Genomic DNA, 26,104 nt, shown 5'->3' with positions numbered 1-26,104 from the left:
GCCGCGTGGCGGGAGCTTTCCTGTTGAGCGCGGTGGAGCGCGCACGTTTCCTTCAGTTCTTTCTCAGAAGTTTAGGCCGCACCCGCACGCGCCCCCTTTCCACGATTATACAAGAGCACGCCAGGGTTTCTTATTTTTGGTGTGTTTTTGAGACCAAAGACCCCTATTCGCTAAGCCTGAGGAGGCGCCCGTCCCCTCATCCCTGAAACGAGTCCTCAAAACGGCAACCGATGTGGGTAGCCGCGCAACCGCCCGAAACCAAAGGCCAGAAGGCGTGCCCAGGGGCCAGGTGCAAGCAGTGGGGAAAGTAACGGCTTTTGGTAGCCCCGCCCCTCCGTCCCGCCCTCTCCGCGCCTGCCCATTTTCGTTCCCTCGGGTCTGTAACCGTCTCTTGGGCCGCTTCCTCTTTAAGGCGGAGCCCGGCGTGGATATCGCGAGATCCGGCTTGGCGCCGTGACCTCCATGTGGGAGCTCCGGCTCTATAAGTAAACACTCTGCGCGGCGCAGACATGGCCTCTTCCTCTTTTTGAGGCGGTGTCTGCGGCAGCGCCTCAGAGTGGTTCCGGTCGTCTCTTCTCAAGTCGGCTGGTCGGTCGCGCGGGCTGAGAGTCGCCGCTGCCTGTCGGGCCCGGCGTCCGGTAGGTCCAGTGCGCGCGCTCGCCCGCTTGTCGCGGAGGGCCCGAGCCGCAGGGGAAGCGGCGCGGGCCGGGCGGGGCGCGGCGCCCCGAGCGCAGGGGGAGACAAAGGGGACCGGCTCCTCTCTAGGCGCCAAGATGTGGATCCAGGTTCGCACCATTGATGGCTCCAAGACGTGCACCATTGAGGACGTGTCTCGCAAAGCCACGATTGAGGAGCTGCGCGAGCGGGTGTGGGCGCTGTTCGACGTGCGGCCAGAATGCCAGCGCCTCTTTTACCGGGGCAAGCAGGTGAGGCGCGCCCGCCGCGCCCCTCGCGAAGCCGGGGGCCGGAACAGCTGGGCTCCTCTGGACGCACAGGTCCCAGGGCTCGGTGCGCCGCGCTCTGTTGTCGCCTGGCTCCGCTGCGGGTGGGCAGCCCCCGCGAGGCGCAGCGTGCGGGGCCCCGTCCCGCCGGATGGGAGGGAGTGGGTCCCTGCCAGCCCGAACTGGAGGTGCGCCGAGCGGGGTCAGAGGTGAGGGTGTCCGGGGCGCAAATACCTCGCCGTTTGTTTTTGGCAGGACAGCGGCCGTAGGCATTGGACGCCGAGGTCCCTCGCTTCCCGCGCTCGGCGGGGCCTGGGGCCCCTAGAGGGCGGGGAGGGCAGAGGGCTCTGGCGGCCATGCCTCCGCGCGGGAGACCCGGAGAGCTGGCTGACCCGGCTGAGCGTTCGCCTCGCTTCTGTGGCTTTTCCGCGTCTTCGGCTTCTAAAAGGGGGAAAAGTCAGGCATTGAGCTTTCAAGAACCATACCTCTGCTTCCTGACTGGTAGGATTCGCGCAAACTGAAGATTCCAAGGGTTTCCAGAACTTCTGGTCCCTCTTCCTCGCCGCCTCTCCTAGGTTTGGAATGTCTCGAGGGAGGTTAGAGACCTGGGCATGAAGCAGCTGTCGGTTTAACCGGGTGCCGAGTTTACGACTGCCCAATATAGGCCAGAGTGAAAAGGAGTGTAAGACTCTTCCGCTCTTCTTCTTGCCTTCTAATACTCATCTCGTTCACGCTTTTAGCACGGCACTGAAGCATAGCCAGCGGTGCATACTTGAAGGCTGACTGTGGGCACCTCTGGTATTTTTATGGTCTGGCCAGTCTAAGATTTTTTTTTTTCCTATTCCATAAGTCTTTTACAGTCTATACCCCTAGCCACTCAGACCCATCATATTTTTCTTTGTCTTCATGTTGTTGATACACTAAAAAGTTGGCATCCTGAATTGATAGACCACAGTTTGGCTCCAATCCTGTCGTTTGAAATAAGTGTAGCTCTGATTCGGTAGAAGTAGCCTACAGTCGCAAACTACTTAAAAGGAATATTTTCCTCCGCTTCACAGGCTTAGTCTTCGAAGACTGTCCAGAAATTTCATAGTAACAAATTACACTTTGGGAAGGAGAGAGCTGCTTTTTTCCCCCCGTTTCTTTCTCTCTTTAAAATAATGTTATAGCACCTTTGATTTGTGTTTGCAGCCAGTTTTGTACTGACTCCTTAGTGTTTGACTTGTAAAAACAGGTATTTAGTTGTAAGCTTTGCTTTTGAAATAATTGTACACTTGTTAAATATACCTAGATTTGTTTTGCTGTGCCTCAGGTGGCTGATATTGTTTCCTTTTGATCATAAGTGAAAAAGCATGTAATCGTCTGATGCATTTTATTTTCTAGCTAGGGACAAATAGTACATGAATTCCTAGGACACTGGTGATTTCAGCACCAGAAATAGAAATGAAGGATGTTCCTGGGCGACACCCCTAAAATCTTTATTATCAAATATGCTAAAATAATGATCACATATGGGATTGGGTTAAATTCAAGGCAACAAAGTAGACTTTCAGTAAACCTGGAAGCTCATTCCAGATTCCAGGGAAAACTGAAGATAACCGTTGAACTTCTCTTCCAGGATCCTAGTGGGTAATTCAGTACTCTGGTTTCTTCAGCCCAGTAGGGAAGAGGAATAGACCTTTGGTGCCAGCCATTAACTTGGAGACAGAAAAGGAAGGTCATTCGTACCAGCTGTGTGTTCGCTTCCTTATGAGCTGACAGGTAGCTATGGCAAGAGTGTTATCTTATCTTGGTCTTTGGAGATCCACAGATGAGTTAGCTTACCTGTAGCAGGTAGCTACTGGATTGGCATAACAGAAAGTCCCCATCCTGTAAAATACCATGTCCTCATTGGGAAAAGGTCCCCATTCTTCAAAATGCTTTACTGCCACGTAGTGAAAAACGTCATAAATGGCAGACAGTACATTTATTTTTGTTTAAGTGGACCCGCCCCCCATACTCCATTCGTGTGTTAGGTTGCAGCTTTTAATCTTTGGTATGTATCAGAATTGCTTGTGGATATTTATTATAGATGTTCAGCTCACCCCAGAACTGCAAGTAGTTAAATTTAACAAGACCCCACGGGAGATTCTGATAACACCAGAGTTTAGAAAATGAATATTGAGAGATAGTCTCCTACTCGTCTCTTACTATTCAAAGTATGGTCCCTGGATTCTCAGGACCAGCAGCATTGGCTTTACCTGGAAACCTCACGCCAGACCTACTGAAGCAGAATCTGTATTTTAACAAGATCTCCAGGTGATCTGTATGTAAATGAAGTTGGAGAAGCAGTGTTAATTGACTCCACTTTTTTTTTTTTTTTTTTTTTTGAGCCGGAGTCTTGCCCTGTCGCCAGGCTGGAGTGCAGTGGCGCGATCTCGGCTCACTGCAACCTCCGCCTCCCGGGTTCAAGCGATTCCTCTGCCGCAGCCTCCCAAGTAGCTGGGACTACAGGCGCTCCACCACTCCCGGCTAATTTTTTTGTATTTATTTTAGTAGAGACGGGGTTTCACCATTTTGGACAGGATGATCTCTATCTGGGACCTCAGGTGATCTGCCCACCTTGGCTTCCCAAAGTGCTGGGATTACAGGCGTGAGCTACCGTGCCCGGCCTTGACTCCACTTTTGAGTGTCAAAGTGGAAACCTGCAGTACAAAGCTATAAGTTCTGGTTAGAGTGGGATAACATGCTGTGAACATTCTTACCTGGGAAGTTGAGTTTGAGGAACGCGGGGATTGGGTCTTTTTCAGGAAGAGTTATGTTGGTGAATCTTTAAATCTTTTGAGAATCCAGAGCTTTCCCTATTTTAAAGGATTCCCTCTCCTGTCATTCTTTCACTCCTTACCACTGTAGAGATGGCCTTAAAATAGATAATAATGTGGGGCATGAACCATAGTTGAAGAAAAAAGTTGCCCCTCCCCCTTGGCTTTCACACAGAATATAAAAGTACTTGCTTGTTTAAAGGAGTATCGATGTATATATTATATATGATGTATATAATATATATAATATGTGATGGATACATGAAAGTTATTAACTTATGCCCTTCACTGGCAGCGCTCGTCAGTAGTTGCTTGGGAATGACTTCCCACTGCCCTCTCAGCCACTTCCACTTGGCATTTGCTTTCTGGTATTCCCTTGCATTATTGTTGTAGTTCCTCTTGTTACTTGGAATTTCTTCTTTCAACTCAGTAAAATTTAGAGAGTGGTCTGACAAAAAATCCTAACAATTTTTGCTTCTTAAGTATTGTAAATCCTGCATCCCCATCTTCAAGTATGGCAGTTCTCAAACATTTACTTTTGAGACATTGGTGGACCTAAGTTACATCCTTCTGACTCATATGTTTGTAATTTCTAAATGACTGCTTCCTTTTTTCCCTACTTAGAGCATAATTTGAGTGTCAGAGATAACTTTCAGTCTTCTTTCATTAAATATGGAAGAACTTCAGTACTTTTCAAGTAAATCATCTCAACACTTCACAGCTCTTCATAGCATGTGAAGCTTTGTGGAATAAAGTTGTGTGAAACTTGTTATTGCAGTAGATAAATGGTCACTATTGTAGGAAGACTGAAGGGAGTACCTATGAATTAGGGAAGGAGTCGATAATCTGGGTTTAAAAAGCCTGTCATAGCAAGCATGAGGAAAGGTGGTTATATGTTACTGTGGATATAACTTATTATAGGGCCTCATGCCTTGATATGCTTAGACATTTGCTTAGAGACATATGCTCTTACGACATTTTTTCCTGTCAAATCAAATTTTAAAAAGTACCACTTGAAACAGCTTGTATTTACTCATGACAGTCATTGAGTAGAAACTAACCAGGAGTTGAATGTAGAAATACCCTCAACGTCCCTCTGACTCTGGTTCCCCAAACCTAAGTGGAAAAATGTTCTTTCAGTTTCCAGCAGTTGTTGTTTGTGTTTTTGTTTTTTTTTTTTTTTTTTGAGACGGAGTCTCGCTCTGTCGCCCAGGCTGGAGTGCGGTGGCCGGATCTCAGCTCACTGCAAGCTCCGCCTCCCGGGTTTACGCCATTCTCCTGCCTCAGCCTCCCGAGTAGCTAGGACTACAGGCGCCCGCCACCTCGCCCGGCTAGTTTTTTGTATATTTTTAGTAGAGACGGGGTTTCACCGGGTTAGCCAGGATGGTCTCGATCTCCTGACTTCGTGATCCGCCCGTCTCGGCCTCCCAAAGTGCTGGGATTACAGGCTTGAGCCACCGCGCCCAGCCAGTTTCCAGCAGTTTTATCACTTTAACTGCTATCTTCATTTTTGGAAATATCCTGCTAGTTAATTTGCATGTTTTATACTGTTAGAGTTTTTTGCATGTTTTATACTGTTACACTTCCATTTAAAAATAGTCATAATGTTTATCAGTTCTATGTTATGCTTTTTCAGCTCCTTCAGAATTAGTGAGGTATTTTGTTTGAGTTTTTTTGTGGGGGCTGTTGGAGAGTGTCAAAATGATGGTGTGAATGCAGTGTTTGCTCCTTGAGTTTTTTGGGGTTTTTTTTCTCGTCTATGGGAGTTCAAGACTAGAGGGTGTTCCTTTTTTTTGTTTTTTTTTGTTGTTGTTGTTGTTTAGGGGGTGTTCTTTTTGTTTTTTGTTTTGTTTTTAACCAAGGAAGCAATATTCACATCCCTATCCTTATTAAGGCTTATTTGCTTACTGACTTGGGATACTGCTTAGGCTTGTTTAGAGTGAGCATGCTAACTTGTGAGGTAGTACATAATTTAATTCCCTGACTGGGAAACTTGTGAAATTCTTGATCCTTTGTTCTGCTTGACAAATACGAATACCTATAGTGTTTGAGATTGTGCTTGTTGGGTTCTTGGACCACCAGATTTCAAATTACTGATCTAGTAGATTAAAAGTTTTAAATTCCGGACTTAACTTTTATTTCCTTTTGGTTGACTTCTCAAATACGGTGTTACTTTGTTAGAGTTGTGAATGTTGAAAAGTAATACATATGAAGAGTAGAAAATGAGCAATTTAAAAATCGGTTATGTTTCTGGGAAAGTGATAGTTCTGGCCTGAAAGGAGTTTAGTTTTCTTGTTTCATTGTATCATAGTGAAATTGCCAACTGAACTTTATAAAGAAACAAAATGGAGACTTAATTTTCTAGGGCTGTTGTATTAATGTAGCAAAACCTGGGTGGCTTAAAACAATAGAAATTTACCCTCTCACAGTTCTAGAGGTCTACCAAGTTGTCAGCAGGACCATCCTCTGATAGCTCTAGCGGGGAGAACCCTTTACACTTTGCTGGAAATTTTCTTTCTTGGCTTGTATTAAGTACATCACTCCATTCACAGGGCTGCCTTTTTCCTGTGTCTTCACATTGTCTTCCTGCTGCATCTTTCCGAATGTCCCCTTATTATGAGGACACTAACCATGTTGGATTAGGGCCCTAATGGCTTTGTTTTAACTTAATTACCTCTCTGAAGACCCTATCTCAAAGTGAAGTCACATTCTGAGGTACTGGTGGTTAGGACTTCAACAAAAAATTTTGGCAGGGACATAACTTCCGTAGCCCATAACAGTAGATTTTGCATTTCTTTTGTTAAATTTATTTCCTGATTATCTCTTTAAAAGACTCTGTTTCCAAATAAGGTTACATTCTCAAGTACTATGGATTAGGATTTCAACCCATAACCCTTGCCAAAATATGGGTGGGTTGCAAGATAATTTATTCACTATTCATCCTGGAAGACTTCTTGATAAAACGTTGTAATTCTTGCAAATGGATAGAATTAGAGAACTTCAGGCAAGTGGAGTAGCATGAGCAAGAATTAGAATTATTCCTTCTTGGTTTTTTTGCTGCTTGACTTGAAAAATAAAAACCTACTGATAATGCTTTATTTTGCTCTGTCGCCCAGGCTGGAGTGCAGTGGCCGGATCTCAGCTCACTGCAAGCTCCGCCTCCCGGGTTCACGCCATTCTCCTGCCTCAGCCTCCCGAGTAGCTGGGACTACAGGCGCCTGCCACCTCGCCCGGCTAGTTTTTTTGTATTTTTTTTTTAGTAGAGACGGGGTTTCATCGTGTTAGCCAGGATGGCCTCAATCTCCTGACCTCGTGATCCGCCCGTCTCGGCCTCCCAAAGTGCTGGGATTACAGGCTTCAGCCACCGCGCCCGGCCCCTGATAATGCTTTAGAAAGATAAAATATTTAACTTAATGTCTTTTTTTTAAAAAGTGTAACACTGAGCTGATGACTTAATGTCTTTATGAAAAATGAGGTCATAAAACAACTTTGAAAACTCACATTTCTTGAAGTTGATTCAAGCACTGATTAAAAATAAAACTTGATGAGAAATTAAATCTAGTTTAGAGTTTTTCTGTGTAGGTCATAAGGTCACAGCAACCATGAAACATTTTGGGTTTGATTGATTGATTGATTTAGAAACAGGGTCTCACTCTGCTGCCCAGACTTGAGTGCAGTAGCATGATCATGGCTCACTGTAGCCACGACCTCCTGTGCTAAAGTGATCTCCCACCTCAGTCTCCTGAGTAGTTGGGACCACAGGCATGTGCAGCCACACCCGCCTAAGTTTTTTATTTAATTTATTTTTATTTTTTGTAGAGATGGGGTTACCCAGACTGGTCTGGAGCTCCTGGGCTCAAGAGATTCTCCCACCTTGACTTCCCAAAATGTTGGGATTACAGATGTGAGGCATGGAACCCAGCCTTTTTTTTTTGAGACAGAGTCTCTCTCTGTTTCCCAGGCTGGAGTGCAGTGGCACAATCTCGGCTCACTGCAACCTCCGCCTCTGGAGTTCAAGAGACTCTCTTGCCTCCGTCTCCTGAGTAGTGGGATTACAGATGCACCACCACGCCTGGCTAATTTTTGTATTTCTAGTGGAGACATGGTTTCACCATGTTGGACAGGCTGGTCTCGAACTGCTGACCTCATCATCTGCCCTCCTCGGCCTCCCAAAGTGCTGGGATTATAGGCGTGAGCCACTGCGCCTGGCCCATTTTTTTGTTTTAATGGCTAGCAGTGTTCTCTGTAGTGAATATGGAGTAACTATTAAGAATTTATTGGGGTCCAGAGAAGACACTGACATCAGAGGCCATTAAGTAATAGGAATGGTTTTAAAATTTCTAAATTGTAGTGCTATGGATTTTAAGTTTCGCTAGGACATTTGAGCAACTGAAAACGTAGAAAGATACATTTTAGAGAAGCATTTCAGTATTCTTTCTTTATTTTCTAGTTGGAAAATGGATATACCTTATTTGACTATGATGTTGGACTGAATGATATAATTCAGCTGCTAGTTCGCCCAGACCCTGATCATCTTCCTGGCACATCTACACAGATTGAGGCTAAACCCTGTTCTAATAGTCCACCTAAAGTAAAGAAAGCTCCGAGGGTAGGACCTTCCAGTCAGCCATCTACATCAGCTCGTGCCCGTCTTATTGATCCTGGCTTTGGAATATATAAGGTATGTTGTTTTCTTCAGACTTACTGTTGCGAGAATACAAATAAATTTCTTTTGTGTTCAGGATGTTTTGAGTAAGTAAACAGTGATTGCCATTTGAAAATAAAGATTGGGATGTTAATATAGTAACTTTTAAAAGTAGTCTTTTAAAAATTGATATGAAATACGTAGACAAATGTGCAAGATGTATATGTACAGTTTAAAGAGCAGTAAAGGAAATAATTGTGTAATTGCACCAAGGTTAAGAAGTAGATTGATTTGAAATACTTTTTTTTTTTTTTTTTTTTGATATGGAGGCTTGCTCTGTCACCCAGGCTGGAGTGCAATGGTACAATCTTGGTTAACTGTAACCTCTGCCTCCCAGGTTCAAGCAATTCTCCTGTCTCTGCCTCCTGTGTAGCTGGGATTACAGGCGTGCAGGACCACACCCAGATAATTTTTGTATTTTTAGTAGAGACAGGGTTTCACCATGTAGGCCAGGCTGGTCTCAAACTCCTGACCTCAGGTGATCCGCCCACCTTGGCCTCCCAAAGTGCTGGGATTTCGGAGGTGAGCCACCTTGCCCAGCCTTAAATACCTTTTTAAAGCCTCGTATGTGTCCCTATCGGAACACTTCTCCCTCTGTCTCCCTAAGAGGTAAACTGCTTATTCTGACTTTTATGCTCATTTTGTTTTTCTTTCGTTTTGCTACTTACATATATTTCTCTAGGCAGTATGTTTTGTCTATATTTGAATTTTATATGATGGAATTCTACTTTTTCTCAGCATTGAAAGATTCTCTGCATATAGCTGTGTTTTATTGCTTTTCACTATTATGTCATTCCATTGTATTAACATACCACAGTATATTTAATCTAATGCATAGATACCTGGCCTGTTTCCAGTTTCAACTGTTTTAAACAGTGCTGTTTTGAACCTTCTGTTATCCTGGTGCATATGTTCAAGAGTTTCTACCTAGGATTAGAAGTGCTAGTTGTTCACCCACAGGGTACTTGCCAAACTGCTATACTTCATTCCATTGGTCTATTTGTCTAGCTCTGTTCCTATACTGTTCTGAGTACTGTGGCCTTATGGACTGTTTTGATCTCCCTTTCTCCTATCTCCCCAATTTCTTTTCACGTTCAGGGTCTCTTGGTTTTCTTGGCTTTTAGTATTTGGATACAAAAACTGTAGAAATAGCATGTAAAGCTCTACAATAATCTGATGGGATTCTATGGGGATTGCATCTATAGATGAGCTTGGAGAATCGACATCTTTACAATGTCGAGTCTTTTAATTCATGAATAGACTTCTCCATTAACTTAGATCTTTTCTTTCCTTCTTTTATTTATTTATTTATTTATTTATTTATTTATTTATTTATGTGAGACAGGATCTTGCTCTGTCATCCAGGCTGTACTGCAGTGACGTGAACACGGCTCACTGTAGCCTTGACCTGCTGAGGTCAAGTGATCTTCCTGCTTGGCCTCCCAAAGTGCTAGGATTACAGGCGTGAGCCACCGTGCCCAGCTAACTTGGATCTTTGACATCTTAATTAGTTCTCTCTTTACATATTTAATATTTTGCTTTATTTCTGGTAGCTTTGTTTTTGATGCAATTATTATATATAGTTATCTTCTAAAATAGTAATCTGTTTGCTGATATATAGAAATGAAATTGATTTATTTGACTTTTGTAACCAGCAACCTTTCAAAGCTATCTTTGTAACTTCTTAATTCTTATCAGTTGGGATAAATGGGCACCTATACTGTTTTTCAAAGCATTTAAGACCAAAAATTGAAAATCGGTAGATGAAGTAAATTATTCAAAATTATTCAAATGGAGATAATTTTGGATATATGGAAAAATGCCAACAGATATAAATATGTATATGGAAAGATTAAGAAGAGATAGAACTATGTTTCCAAAGAAAGTACCAGGCTTGGGTTGCTGAACTGTTTTAAACCTATGAGGAGTAGATCATTATAATGTTACCTAAATTTACCTACAACATAAAGAAGGAAAGCTTCCTATTGCTTTATAAATTGAGTTTAATACTGATACTAAAACATGACAAAAAGCACATCAGCATCACTAACATTGATATAAAACATAAGTTCTAGTCAGCAAATAGAATTATGGCTATATTCACTGATTTACCTTGCTTTTAAAAAATTATGGCTGCTTATTAAAAATATATTACTTAAAGCACATATGGTTTGTCAGGATGTGGGGACAGTTCATTATTTTAAAATGTTTCAGTATAATTCATTGTACTAATAAACCAAAGAAAACAAATTAATTTAAAATGTTTTCTGCATTTAAATACAAATTTGAGTCATTTGTGATTAAAAAAAAAAAAACTCTTGGCTGGACGCGGTGGCTCACGCCTGTAATCCCAGCACTTTGGGAGGCCGAGGCAGGTGGGTCATGAGGTCAGGAGTTCAAGACCAGCCTGGCCAAGATGATGAAACCCCATCTCTACTAAAAATACAAAAAATAAGCTGGACGCGGTGACTGGTGCTTGTAATCCCAGCTACTCGGGAGGCTGAGGCAGAATTGCTTGAACTTGGAGGGTGGAGGTTGCGAGATTGTGCCACTGCACTCCAGCCTGGGTGACGGAGTGAGACTCTGTCTCAAAAAAAAAAACAAAAACAAAAAAACTCTTGATAAAAGGAATAGATAGCATAGGTTAATATCTTAAACTACATTCTATACCAATATTCCCTTTAAAGACAAGCCAGATGAGGAAGCCAATTAATGCTTCCTTATTTGACATCTTTTTGGAAGTACTAGATAATGCAATTAGGCAAGAGAACAAAATAAAGTGTAAATATTAGAGAAGGCAAAATTATAGCCTATGGATACCTGGGAAAGCTGAGAAAATGTTTTAGAAAGTTATGAGCAATCACTAAAGTGGCTATCTTCAAAGTTAACATTGAGCTACTGATAGCTCAAGGAATTACTACGTCAATTAGAACAGGAAAAAAATTGCAATAACAAGAGGTAAAATCTGGGAATAAGTTAAGACTTATGTAAATTAAAACAGTGCTATGTAGTGGTCACAAGACAGAATTTTTAGCACTGAAAGCCAGCTTGCCATTTTTTTCTATATTACTCTGATTTCATCCACCTTTTAAATACCAGTACTTTCTGCATTTTTTACATTATTACTTTTTTATTTGTGTTACCACCTCCGTCATTGCTTTTAAAATAAACTTATTTTAGAACAGTTTTGGATTTACAGCAAAATTGAAGATAGTAGAGAGAGTTTCTGTATATCGCACACCTAGTTTTCCCTGTTAACATCTTAAGTTAGTGTGGTATATTTGTTGAAATTAATGACTCTTATTTTCTTAGCTTTTACCTCATGTCCTCTTTCTGTTCCAGAATCCCATTAGGATACTATACTGTATATAGTTTTTAAATCTCCTTTTACATTGACTGTGACAATTTCTTGGGTTTTTTTTTTTGTTTTTTTTTTTTTCCCTAATTATGTGACCATTTTGAGGAGTTCTGGTCAGGTATTTTGTAAAATCTCCCCCATTAAGATTCATTTGTTTTCCTTATTTGTCTGCGTTTGCTTTGGGGAGGAAGACCACAGAGGTGTTTTCATCACGTATAAAGAGCACATACTATCAATATTCTATTTGCTAAGTATAACTTAGGTTTTACATCAGTAATAACATTAATACTGATGTGAACCTTAATCATCTGCTGGGGTAGTGTTGGTCAAGTTTCTCCTCTATTAAACTCACCCCACACCCCCTTCCTGTCTTTCCATACTGTACTGTTTAAGAGAAAGTTACTGTACAGTCCACACTTAAGGAGTGGGAAGTTAATGTACGCCCTCTACAAAAATTATTTAAAATTATTCAACATGGGAGGTGTATTTATTCAGACATTTACATCAGTATGGACTCATGCTCAAATTGTTCCACTTTTGGCCGTTAGAAACTCATTTATTTGATGACTGTGTCCCTTTGACATACCCCTATATCCCCCATTATTGTGGGCGTTTTGTTTTTCTTAAGCATTATCTTACTTTCTGGCACTACAGCATGCTTCAGGTACATCTTGTGTAGTTCCTGCTTCAGTCCTATAATCAACCATTTCTCCAAGGTTCCTTTAATTGTCGAATGATAGGGGTCGGGCACGGTGGCTCACGCCTGTAATCCCAGCACTTTGGGAGACCGAGGAGGGTGGATCACTTCAGGTCAGGAGTTTGAGATCAGCCTGGCGAACATGGTGAAACCCCATCTCTACTAAAAATACAAAAAAAAAAAAAAATTAGCTGGGCGTTGTGGCACATGCCTGTAATCCCAGCTATCGGGAGGCTGAGGCAGAAGAATCTCTTGAACCCAGGAAGCGGAGGTTACAATGAGCCGAGATCGCGCCACTGCACTCCAGTCTGGGTGACTGAGACTTTGTCTCAAAGTAAATAAATTTAAAAAAATAAAACGATGATCTTGGCTCTAGGTATGCTTCTTACTATTGGTGTGTCATTGCTTTTAGAGCCTTCAGCAGACAGCAGGTAAATAATACATATTTGTACTAACCTATGTATATGTACATCTATGAATATTTACGTAACCGTCTGTATATTAAGCTTACAATATTACTTTTCATCTTTGACCAGAGTTTACAGTCGGCTGCTTTTGAATTGATTGTTTTGGCAGTGACAGGATGAATTTGCTTTCAAAGGAGGGCCAGTTTATGTATCTGCACATCTGAGATTAATCAAGGTTCAGCAGTTCAGGTCAACTTAAATTTCTGTTTAGCAAATTTCTCAGTACCCCACTATTCCTTCCTCTTCCCTCCCCAGTCTAATTCAGAAGAGCATCATGAGAAATTACTTCTCTCAGCAGGTGTTTGCTTTTTATTTTGGGTGTTAGTGCTTTGGCTGTGAACTACAGAATTTAAACTCTATTTGACATCTCTTCTATTTCCTATTATTGTGTAGTATAGATGTAGTATAGTATAGACTTGAGCTTTGCCATGAGACCTGGTTTCAAATTTCAGTTCAGCTGCTGCTTGGTTATACAAATTGGGAAGTAAATTTTACATTAAGGCTCCCTTTCCCCGTTTAGGAGCCCATAGGAATCTAGTAATTCTCAGAAGGCTGCTGTTCATACAGTAATAAATTTAGAGCTGTGTTTAGTCTTGGTTGAAGCTACTGTAGATTTATTTACTTTTGGAGGGATGAACCTTAGTAATTGTCATAGGTATTTGAAATTTTGACTGATGCCTTTGTTTTTTTTTCAGATAGAAGTACATATTTCTGGATAGTTAATTCTGTAAATAGTTGGATATCTTTTGTAATCGGTATTCTGCCTTCACAGAATTTTTATCACATACTGACTTGTTGACTAAACTGAAAAACCATTTAGAAGCTGCTGCTTTTGAAATGATTTGCTTTATTTTTTTTAATTTTATTTTTGAGATGGAATCTTACTCTGTCGCCCAGGCTGGAGTGTAGTGAGCCATCTCAGCTCACTGCTACCTCTGCCTCCTGGGTTCAAACAGTTCTCCTGCTTCAGCCTCTTGAGTAGCTGAGATTATAGGCACCCGCCACCATGCCTAGCTAATTTTTGTACTTATAGTAGAGACAAGATTTCACCATGTTGGCTAGGCTGGTCTTGAACTCCTGACTTCAGGTGATGACCTGCCTCGGCCTCCCAAAGTGCTGGGATTACAGGCATGAGCCACTGTGCCTGGTCTAAATTGGTTTGTTTTAAATTTGCATTGGGTTTTTTGTATTTCCTATAGTGCAAGTCTGAGTAGGTAATATATAAAAACTTTAAGTTGATTATAAGTCATGTAAAAATTGGTTTTATTGCTTTTGTCTTGAATTCTTGGTTATGCCACTTGGGAAATTTTTTTTTTTTTTTATAGATGTAGAGCTTTCTGTAGTTGAAATTGCTTTATGGATGAGCAAACCTTTTTGGACTTTTCCTTCTGACTGAAATATTCTTTGAATGTTATGATAAGCAGGTACAAAAGATGAATTTTCAAATTAACTTTATTCAGAACTGGCATAGGTAAACATTTAAACTATATGTTAAGATGAAATTTTAGGCCAGGCACAGTGGCTCACGCCTGTAATCCCAGCACTTTGGGAGGTTGAGGCAGGCATATCACCTGAGGTCAGGAGTTTGCAACCATCCTGGCCAACATGGCGAAACTCCGTCTCTGCTAAAAGTACAAAAATTAGCTGGGTGTGGTAATTCCAGCTACTTGGGAGTCTGAGACGGGAGAATCATTTGAACCCAGGAGGCGGAGGTTTCAGTGAGCTTAGACCGTGCCACTGCACTCCTACCTGGCTGACAGAGCAAGACCCCGTCTCAAAAAAAAGAGAAATTTTAATCTGAAGTTATTTATTACCCAGTATCATTATTTTGCTCTGTTTGATAACTAAGCAATATTTAACCAGTTTCAGATATTTTCATAGTTATTGCAAGAAACTAGATACCACTACGACATATGGAGAGCCTATGAAAGATTGTACAGAGGCTGGGTCCATCCATTCACATTGTGTGTGCATTTAACATAAATTGAATCACACCGGGTCTAGATTGGGAACTAATTTTCTGCAATAAGATGGACGTTCGAACCTAAGTTGGTTTTAATTTTGGTTTTTGTATATGGAATTTTTTTATGATACCAAAAACATCGTACTTTTCAAATGGCTGTCATCCTGGCCTAAATGATGACGGTTTAGAATGATGATGGTAAGCCTTTACAGTTTAGCTGAACATGTGGCACTGTTAAACTTCTTACATGTTTTCTTATGCTTATTGTATAATAGAAAGTACTGGAAAGCGGAGAATTATCATTGATATCTTAGTATATTATTTCTTTTGTCCGTAGTACAGTTTTTGATGTTTAACCTTTTTGATTATGAAATGTATTAGACAATATAAAGAGTATGATCAGTGTCTATAAACACCACCCAAGTATAGAATAACAATACTCCCAGGAACTTACCAGGTGCCTCCTCCTGGTTATAACTCCCTCTTCCCTAGTTGTAACTGCTACCCAGACTTCTATGGTAATCATTTCTTTGTTCTTTACTAACTTTCTTATTAATATTAACCTTTAACAGCATGTTAATAATCTTTAACTTATTTATGCAACCCTAATCCCTCATTTTCTGGTTTCTGAACTTGATGTAAATAGAACCATATTGCTTTTGCCTTTTTTTTTTTTTTTTTGAGACGATCTCATTCTGTCACTTGACTGGAGTGCAGTGGCATGATCATAGCTTACTGCAGCCCCAACCTTCTGGGCTTAAGCGATCCTGCCACCTCAGCTTCCTGAATAACTGGGACTACAGGTCTGTGCCACCATACCCAGCTAATTTTCAATTTTTTTGTAGAGACAGGGTTTCACTATGTTGTCCAGGCTGGTCTTGAACTCCTGTGTTCAAACAGTCCTCCTGCCATTTCCTCCCAAAGTGCTGGGATTACAGTGTGAGCCATCACACCCAGCCCAGCATTTTAAAATTTGTAATTAAAGAAAGATGGGGCTGAGTGTGGTAGTTCATGCCTGTAATCCCAGCACTTTGGGAGGCAGGGGACAAGTGGATCACTTGAGGTCAGGAGTTCGAGACCAGCCTGGCCAACATGGTGAAACCCCATCTCTGCTAAAAATACAAAAAGTTAGCCACCGTGGTGGTGGATGCCTGTAATCCCAGCTACTCAGGGGGCTGAAGCAGGAGAATTGCTTGTACCTGGGCGGCAGAGGTCTCAGTGAGCCAACATCACGCCACTGCACTCCAGCCTGGGCAACAGAGCAAGACTTCGTCTCAGAAAAAAAAAAAAAAAGAAAGAAAGAAAGATGGTACAATGAGAGAACGATTTTCAGAGTTGGAGAACCTGTGTTCTCAGCTTAACACCCACATTTTTTACCTGTGTCTCTCTTGAGCAAATGTATTTCTTGTCTGAACCTCATTAGAAAATGGGAATTATTTTGTATTATAATTAAAGGAGGTAAAGTATGTATTGGTTAACTGCTAATGTTTACTGACGGTATGGTAATAAGACTATACTCTGCGGTTTTTGTTTTTGTTTTTGAGACAGAGTCTTGCACTGTCATTCATGCTGGAGTGTAGTGGTGGGATCCACGCCTGGCTAATTTTTGTGTTTTTTAGTAGAGGTGGGGGTTTTGCCATGTTGGCCAGACTAGTCTCGAACTCCTGACCTCAGATGCTCCGCCTGCCTCGGCCTCCCAAAGTGCTGGGATTACAGGCGTGAGCCACTGCACCCGGACTATACTCTTTGAGTTTTAATGAGTCTTAACATTGAGCATATATACTTAGTAAGGAGACAGTTGTTTCATTTGTGTGTACTATATGCTTACTGGGTTGGCACGTTACATGAATTTTCTCACTTTATTCCAAATACACTGCAAGATGCTGGGACAAATTAAGTAACTTGTTCATGGTTACACCTAGTAGGTGATAGATGAAGAACTTGAACCTAGGTTTACCTGCAGAGCTGAAGTGTTTTCCACAGACCAAATGATACCTAGCATATAGTAAAACCGTCAAATATTCGCTGTTGGTATTTTCTTTTTTTATTGATTGCTCCTTGCCTCCCATACTTTAGTTTTCAAACATATTAGATATTTGGACAGGTAAAACCTTTTCTCTAAATGTGGCTTTTTTTTTTTTTTTTTTTGAGATGAAGTTTCACTCTTTTTGCCCTGGAGTAGTGGCACAATCTTGGCCCACTGCAACCTCCACCTCCTGGGTTCAAGTGATTGTCCCGCATCAGCCTCCTGAGTAGCTGGGATTACAGGTGCACACCGCCACACCTGGCTAATTACGTACTTTTAGTAGAGACAGGGTTTCGCCATGTTAGCCTGGGTGGTCTTGAATTCCTGACCTCAGGTAATCTACCTGCCTTGGCCTCCCAAAGTGCTGGGATTACAGGCGTGAGCCACCATGCCTGGCCCTAAATGTGGCTATATGTTTGATGTGAATAAATGCAGCTCTTAAGTATAGAATTATGTGGTTGGCTTAAACTTTTTTTTAGCTTTCTAGCTCAGCTCCTTTTCCCCCCATATTAATCTTTTAAAAATAATTGTATATGATGTTTTGACATCTTTGGGGGCCTTACTGGCTGAGGAGGGACTGCCCTTCTTCCTAGGGCTAGCTTATTCCTAGAGATTGTAAACAGCTGATCAGTGAGCCTGCCTTTCATATACAAAACATCTAATCCTGAGTCTATGCACTTAACTACCTCCTTTATCTAACTCTTAAACACCAAGCCAATATTCTGCCATGATCACCCAGGGTCAGGTACCAAACAACTATAGACCACCCCTGCAATCCAAAGCCCACTGACATTATTCAAACTAGCCATCTCGTTTCCTCTGCCTTGCCTTTCCATGGAAAACACAATAAAGGCTCTGGGTCCTAATTTTCCCCAGTTCCCTCTGCCTCCTGACCAAACCTAGTGCTTTCCTATATGTCTCCTTCTCTTGGGAAGTAAGTAATTGTTCTTTCAGTGGCGTTGGCCTCTCCGTGTTGTCACTCAGTTACATCAATAAAAATCTCATGAGTACAATTCAGATGTTCCCACATAGGCAAATTCTGTTTTCCTCTTTTGTCGTCTTGTCTGCTATTTTGCTACTCCTCTAGCTAATTATTTCAGTTCTTAATTTGTACTAGATTACTTAGTTACCATGGCAGGATCTTCTGTGTTCATATTAATCACACAGGCCTAAGTATTTTTCCTCTGAACTGCCTTTAAAATCCAGGCTTTATAAAACAGCTTTAATATCTTGCATGCATCTTGGCTTATTCAAATTTTGCCTTAGTATGTCTATCCGGTGTGCAGAAAGTTTTGAATTTAAGAGCATTTCTGCCCCCGCCCAGTCTATATGCATTTCTGTGAGTGGTTACTCATAGCAATACTTAGTAGGATACTGACTATACTTAGTAGGATAATATTTTTTTGGCCAGGCAGGGTGCCTCGTGCATGTAATCTCAGCACTATGAGAAACCAAGGAAAGAGGATTGCTTGAGGCCAGGAGTTCAAAACCAGCCTGGGCAACACAGCAAACTCTGTCTCTACAAGAAGTAACGTTAGCTAGGTGTGGTGGCATATACCTGTGGTCCTGCTGCTCAGGAGTTCGAGTTCAGGAGTAGTAGGCTGCAGTGAGCTGTGATCACACTACTGCATCCAGCCTGGGCAGCAGATAGCCTGTGTTTAAAAAAAAAAAAAAAGAAAAGAAAAATTCTTGTTTCCAGTTGTAAATCTAGGTTTACTATATTCAAAGAATGCCCTACCTTTGTGAGCTGATATGTTCTATGTGTTGATGTTCAAACAATGGCATTATTTTGAGGTTGATTTAGGTTTCTGTTAACTTCAGTTTTATTTTTAGATGTTAAGGTAGCCAGCTATTAGATCTTCGTGCTAGTATCTTACATTTGATAGGCAAATTCAGTACTTCATTTGTGCCTCCTCGTGTTCCTTAGTAAGGTTGATACAGCTTAATGTATTTTTGCTGTTACCATTTTAGTATCAACTATATGCTGCATTCTTTGCAATATTTTCATAGTGATATATGAAACTTACATTTTGATTTGCTGCAACAGAGTAGTAACCTCAGTTTACTCTTCCAAGTATGATGGACCTTAACATTGATTATTTGCATTTTTATTGTGTTATCTACAAGAGACTAAATGTCTTTAAATTTGTCAGTGACTAGTATGGGAGAAATGAGCCTATGTTTATTTGATACATGAATTAATTTATGTTATGTATGACATGCTCCATCTCTGATTGTCATACCCAGCCTGGTTGACTGTTAGGTTTTTATTTTTTCCTAAACTCTTCATTCTTGTGTAATATTAAACATTATGTCTTTCAAGCTATTTTATTGCTACCATGTTCGTTACATACACTGCCTTTGGTCAAATGTACCTCTTCTAGTAGTGACAGTTGATAGTTTTTGTTTTGTCTGTATTCTTTCTATCCTCTGTCAGTTAGTGGTTTGAAACCTTTTTATATTTTCAGTAACTTACATCTAAGTTCCTAACTTCCTTTGAAGTTGCTGTTTACCTGTCTTGTCATTTATCAAGGTTCATGGTATGATGGCAAGAACGTAAGCTTCAAAGTCAAGATGGCTTCAAATCCTAACCTTACATTTCATTAGCTTTAACCTAAAAGAAGTTAATTTCTCAGAGCCTTTGTTTCCATATTTTGTAAAACGAATTAAACTTGTTAGGGTTAGACATACCTGAGTAAGGAACCTTGCATATTATCTGGCATACTGATACTTAACTTTTAGTATATACTTCTCCCACAAGGTATGCCATCTATCAGACACCTTAGGAGTGGTGTCTTCTACCTTCAAGGAAAAGGTAACTGGATGAAATAGTGATCTTGTGTTGATTTCATTTTTTCTTTTTTAAGGGCTTAAAAAGAAAGTTGAAGGAATTTCTCTTGGTTATTGTCCTGAAAGGGCTCTGGCCCTTTTTTTTTTTTTTTCTTGTTTTTCTTTTTGAGACAGAGTCTCACTGTGTTTCCCAGGCTGGAGTGCACTGGCACGATCTCCACTCACTGCAGCCTCCACCTCCTGGGTTCAAGTGATTCTCCTACCTCAGCCTTCTGAATAGCTGGGATTATAAGCATGCTTCACCATGCCTGGCTAATTTTTGTATTTTTTAGTAGATACTGGGTTTCACCATGTTGGCCAGGCTGGTGTTGAACTCCTGACCTCAAGTGATCCGCCCCTGCCTCGGCCTCCCAAAGTGCTGGGATTACAGTGTGAGCCACCATGCCTGGCCTGATCTTTTAAACAGTGTTTAAAAGGAGAGGATTTTTTTTTTTTAACCTTCCATTTTATAACTCTTAATTCTCTGATACACCTGTCTTTTAATACTCTTTCCTTTTGTCAGATTGCATGGGTTAGTTCTGGATCAGCCACTTGACTTGACTACATCCATTTTGTGTCTTACAGCCCTGTTCATTTTTATATTTTATCTTTGTTCTTTGAGGTGGTAGATAAATGTATTTGCCTAGTAAGTTACTAACTAGTGATGGAACTTCACCATTTCGTATAGATGTGTTCATTAGACTCTTTTTTTTTTTCGTTGTGCATAATTCTCTCATTTTCAACTTTTGTTTTTCATGCTTTACTGTTTTCTGGTTGGACTGATTATGTAAGTTATCTTTAGGATTATGAAGAAATTAATGGAACAGATTAGTCATAATAGTTTAAAGTCCTGGCTTTTCATTAGTGTCATTCTTACTTGATGACTTGCAAGAATGACTCTTAGGCACATAAGAATTATATTTTCAAAAGTCTAGTGTATACGTCAATAAGGAGTAAAGAAAACATCTATTTCATTGAAGGAAATCAGGAAGAAAGTTAGTTTTCATCTTAGTCAATAGATTGAAGATAGCACAATTCAGAAAGAATAGTTTTGATCTAATCTTATTAATCACTTTAAACATGAGTAGCTGCAAATATTGTTTACCATGATAACCCACAAATAACTTGAGTTATATTAACGTTTATGAAGCAGTAGACAAAATTAAGCTTCATTAACTGATTTTAAACTTTTTTTAGGTAAATGAATTGGTGGATGCCAGAGATGTCGGCCTTGGTGCTTGGTTTGAAGCACACATACATAGTGTTACTAGAGCTTCTGATGGACAGTCACGTGGCAAAACTCCACTGAAGAATGGCAGTTCTTGTAAAAGGACTAATGGAAATATAAAGCATAAATCCAAAGAGAACACAAATAAATTGGACAGTGTACCCTCTACGTCTAATTCAGACTCTGTTGCTGCTGATGAAGACGTTATTTACCATATCCAGTATGATGAGTAAGTGCTCAAGCTATTGAGGACTTTATTCATATTTTCATTTGTAGAAACAAAGCCTTCTCTTTCAAGATTCTTTTAAATAGTCTTTCTGAAGAAATTCTTTAGAGATTATGTTCAATTTGTTACTTTTTGGTTTTGGTCGTTGTACTCTAATAAATAAGGGCCCTTTAGCTCTCTATTGTCTCTGATTCTTAAGTGGTTTATTTTTCAGTATCATAATATTGGCTTAATTTAGGGTGTATGGGTTTCTGTTTGTCTTTTTCTCTATTAGGTGGGCTTTTTTTGAGATGGAGTCTCTTTCTCTGTTGCCCAAGCTGGAGTGCTGAATGGCACGATCTCGCCTCCTACAACCTCAGCCTCCTGGGTTCAAGTGACTCTCCTGCCTCAGCCTCCTGAGTAGCTGGGATTACAGGTGCCTATCACCACGCCTGGTTAATTTTTCTATTTTTAGTAGAGGCGGGGTTTCGCTGTGTTGGCCAGACTGGTCTCAAACTCCTGACCTTAAGTGATCCACCCCCCTTGACCTCCCAAACTGTTGGGATTACAGGGATGAGCCACTGTGTCCGGCCTCTGTTACATATTTTGATATGTATTTTAACAGTATTTTGGAAACTATTTTATAACATGTAGTGTAATAGCATTAGAGTGACATCTGTATGTATATGTTGTGGGGAGTGGGGACAGGGTCTCACTTTGTTGCACATGCTGGAGTACAGCAATGTGATCATGACTCACTGCAGTCTCCACCTCCTGGGCTCAAGCGATCTTCCCACCTTAGCCTCCCAAGTAGCTGAGAATACAGGCATGTATATTACCATGCTTGGCTAATTTTTTTTTTATTTTGGTTTTAAGACAGTGTCTCACTCTGTCACTCAGGCTGGAGTACAGTGGTGCAATCTCTGCTTACTGCAACCTCCGCCTCCCCAGGTTCAAGCTAGTCTCTTGCCTCGCCTCCCGAGTAGCTAGCATTACAGGCGTGCACCACCACGCCTGGCTAATTTTTGTGTTTTTAGTAGACATGGGGTTTCACTATGTTGGCCAGGCTGGTCTCGAACTCCTGATCTCAGGTGATCTTCCCACCTCAGTCTTCCAGAGTGCTGGGATTACACGCGTAAGCCACCACACCTGGCCGGCTAATTTTTTTGTAGAAATGTGGTCTCACTATAGTGCCCAGGCTGGTGTTGAACTCCTGGGCTCAAGTGATCTCCCACCTCAGCCTTCCAAAGTGCTGTGATTAAAGGCGTGAGCCACTGTGCCCAGTGCAAAATATTTTTTAAACAGCTTTTTATTGAGATAGTTCATGTACAGTTTACCTGTTTAAAGAGTATAATTCATTGTTTTTGACATATTACCACAAACTAATTTTAGAGCATCCCCCCAAAAAGAAATCTCATATTGATTATCAGTCACTCCCCAATCCTACTTCCCCAAGAAAATTGGATGGATTGATTGATTTAGAGATGGAATCTTGCTCTGTTAGCCCAGGCTGGAGTGCAGTGGTGCGATCTTGGTTCACTGCAACCTCCGCCTTTTGGGTTGAAGTGATTCTTCTACCTCAGCCTCCTGAGTAGCTGGGGACTACAGGTGCCTGCTACCATGCCTGGCTAATTCTTGTTTTTTTGTTTTTTTGTTTTTTTTGAGATGGAGTCTCGCTCTGTTGCCCAGGCTGGAGTGCAGTGGCGCAATCTCGGCTCACTGCAAGCTCCACTTCCTGGGTTAATGCCATTCTCCTGCCTCAGCCTCCCGAGTAGCTAGGACTACAGGCACTCGCCACCACGCCTGGGTAATTTTTTTTTGGTATTTTTAGTAGAGACGGGGTTTCACCATGTTAGCCAGGATGGTCTCAATTTCCTGACCTTGTGATCTGCCCACCTCAGCCTCTCAAAGTGCTGGGATTACAGGGGTGAGGCACCGCACCCAGCAAATTCTTGTATTTTTTAGTAGAGACTGAGTTTGACTATGTTGGCCAGGCTGGTCTCGAACTCTTAACCTCAAGTGATCCACCCACCTTGGCCTCCCAAAATGCTGGGATTACAGGCCTGAGCCACCACGACTGGCCCAAAATCGGCTTTAAACTGTTAGGTTGGAAGTGGTATTAAGAACTTATCTTGAGGGTTTAGATTCTGATAGTAAACTATTGTCTTTACCCATTTAAAAAATTATAGTATGAAAGTTACTGTTGGGACAGATTTAGTATGTATTAAACACACTAAATGACCTGAAGTCACTAATCAAGTAATACATTAATATGTATGGAAGATATTATGCTACCAAATTCTTATCAAGTACAAGTTCAAAATCCTAGAATGGTGGTTATTTTTCATATCACAAAACAGTATAAAAAGACTTCAGTATTCAGATTTCCAGGATATCTGAAAACAAATCAAAAGTAGATCCCTTTAATCTTTACTTTTCTGGTACTTATTGTGGTTGTGGCTAAGCTGCCAACACTGCTTATTTGACATGGTAGATGGTAATAGTACCAACAGTTATCTGAGTATTTAGATCCGGGATTGGCCAGAACTGAACAGAGGCTGGCGTAGAAAAGGGTTGAAGTTGGTGTGTAATAGTAAGTGGTCTCTGGGTTTATAAATGCTGCGTCAAAAGAGGTAAATAAGTAGAATGTTTTAAGTTCTTGAGTTTTGTTGTGGAAATGGGAGAAATAATTAGGAAAAGTACTACCTTGAATCTGATTTTGGCCAATAAGAGTTATTGTTTGGCAAATAATATTATGCAGAATGGCACAACATAGACATAGAATAAGGAATTTTAAATAGTGAACAAAAGCTTATTAAATTTTACAGTTTTAGGGGCTCGTAAAGTTGCTTTTGAAGTAAGACTATCCAATGAATAGGCCCTACACTTCAGTTTGGTGTATGTTAGAACACAAAACACAGTACTTTAGCATTTGTTTGGCTGCTTTTTTTGTCCGTTAGAATGAATGTTAAGTAAAGGGAAATCTAAATCCAACATGTGTGAAAAGACTAAAATTACCTGCCCTAATAATTTTACATGATGGAATTAAATGTTTCAATGCTGGCAACTTGAAAATATGATAGCTGAACTGTCTTTGAAAAATGAAAAATAACAGAAGCTTAGTAACAGGTAAATGTCACCTCTTTAAAAAGAGGAAAGGACTATATAAGATATGAGATGTATAAAATAAATAAGCTCCTGGATAAAAGAATCGTTATGAGCCGATATGGATGTGATACAAAGCTTGTTAAAGTTTCATTCTTCGTGATAATGAGAAAAATGAATTATAAAATATAATGAAGTACATGTTGATTTCAGTAAGTCATCAAACAAGTTCTTCCTTGAATGGAGGATGCATTGAAGAAAGCTGGTGAAGTGTATAGCCTAACAGTAGTAATAAACAGATTTTTTATTTTATTATTTTTTAGGCAGAGTGTCACTCTGTTGCCCAGGCTGGAGTGCAGTGGCACGATCTCGGCTCACTGCAACCTCTGCCTCGCGGGTTCAAGTGATTCTCCTGCTTCAGCCTCACGAGTACCTGGGATTACAGGTGCCCGCCACCACACCTGGCTAATTTTTGTATCTTTAGTAGATACGGGGTTTCACCTTGTTGGTCAGGCTGGTCTTGAACTCCGGACCTCAGGTGATCCACCTACCTCAGCCTCCCAAAGTGCTGGGATTACAAGCATGAGCCACTGCACCTGGCCAGATTTTTTATTGAGTAGTAAGCTCCAAGTGAGTTGATAGAATGTGGTTGTCATATAGTTATGCTGTAAACCTGTTTTACTTACTTTGGTTTATTTATTTATTTTTGAGACAGAGTCTTGCACTGTGATCCAGGCTGGAGTGCAGTGGTACGATCTCAGCTCACTGCAACCTCTACTTCGTGGTTTCAAGCAATTCTCATGCCTCAGCCTCCCAAGAAGCTAGGATTATAGGCATGCATCACCACACCTGGTTAATGTTTGTATTTTTAGTTGAGACTGTGTTTCACCATGTTGGCCAAGGTGGTCTTGAACTCCGGAACTCAAGTGATCCACCCACCTTGGCCTCCCAAAGTGCTGGGATTACAGGTGTGAGCCACCACACCCAGCTAGTTTCATTAGAAGTAAGATACCTAGTACAAACCAGATGATGCTGCTGTTGTACTGGACTGGCTATTCCCTACTAGGAATATTGTCCTCCAACTCCCATGCCTTAAAAACAATACCATCAGGACCTGGTGCATATTCAGAGTAGGACTCAAAATGTAAAACTACAGTGAAGAGTAGCCAAGAAAACTAAATACTTAGCTTAAAAGACCTGGATTATGGTATTTCTCTCAAAGAACTACTTTTTCATTTTTCTCCTAGAGTGATAAGCATTATTTGGCAAACCTGTACACATTTGTATCTCCAAACCTCTGAGTGTAGCAGTGTAGTTTGAACAAGCCATCATTTAGCAAAAGCAGGGAAATGTACATGAGATAAAAGAAACCTGCCTCCAGAATTCTTTTGGGCTATACAATGTTTGTCAGTTAAAATGGAGCTGTTTAAAAGCTATTTTTATAGTAATCTACATATCTAATAGATTACTAGACCAGATTATCAGTCTTTGAAATGAAGCTTCATTAAAACAATTATAAATCATTAAGTGGTTAATACAAAAAAGGGAGAAAAATCAAATTTTCTCGTATTTCATTTTAGTAAGTGTGTACTGTTCAGTTTTATAGCTTCCTCAATGTTGCATATTCCCATCAATTATCTTCTCTGTAGTTAAGATATTAAAGGTTAAGATTAACATTTTTAAAGGCCCTAAACATCCGAATTCACAAAACTGACAGCAGTCTTGCAAGTAGAGACCCTGAAGCTATTGATGAAGAGTCAGGATGTTGACTGAAGGAAG

At 40.8% G+C, this 26,104-nt stretch overlaps 1 protein-coding gene across 1 annotated transcript in view; it reads left to right on the top strand.

Annotated features, from left to right (window-relative positions):
* The first annotated feature begins 433 nt into the window (after nucleotides 1-433).
* The window catches only part of UHRF2 (ubiquitin like with PHD and ring finger domains 2), a 99,685-nt gene continuing 74,014 nt past the window's right edge, over nucleotides 434-26,104 (top strand). Inside the window, exons 1-3 of the mRNA XM_025360301.1 lie at nucleotides 434-926; nucleotides 8,193-8,423; nucleotides 20,985-21,244. Of these exons, the coding sequence (XP_025216086.1) occupies nucleotides 774-926; nucleotides 8,193-8,423; nucleotides 20,985-21,244 (644 nt within the window). The 5' untranslated portion in view covers nucleotides 434-773. The remainder of the gene's footprint in view (nucleotides 927-8,192; nucleotides 8,424-20,984; nucleotides 21,245-26,104) is intronic.

The sequence above is a fragment of the Theropithecus gelada genome, chromosome 15 (genome assembly GCF_003255815.1).
Source record: "Theropithecus gelada isolate Dixy chromosome 15, Tgel_1.0, whole genome shotgun sequence".
Classification (NCBI taxonomy): domain Eukaryota; kingdom Metazoa; phylum Chordata; class Mammalia; order Primates; family Cercopithecidae; genus Theropithecus; species Theropithecus gelada.
Note: the sequence above shows the minus strand (reverse complement) of the source record. Positions and strands in the feature narration are given on the sequence as shown.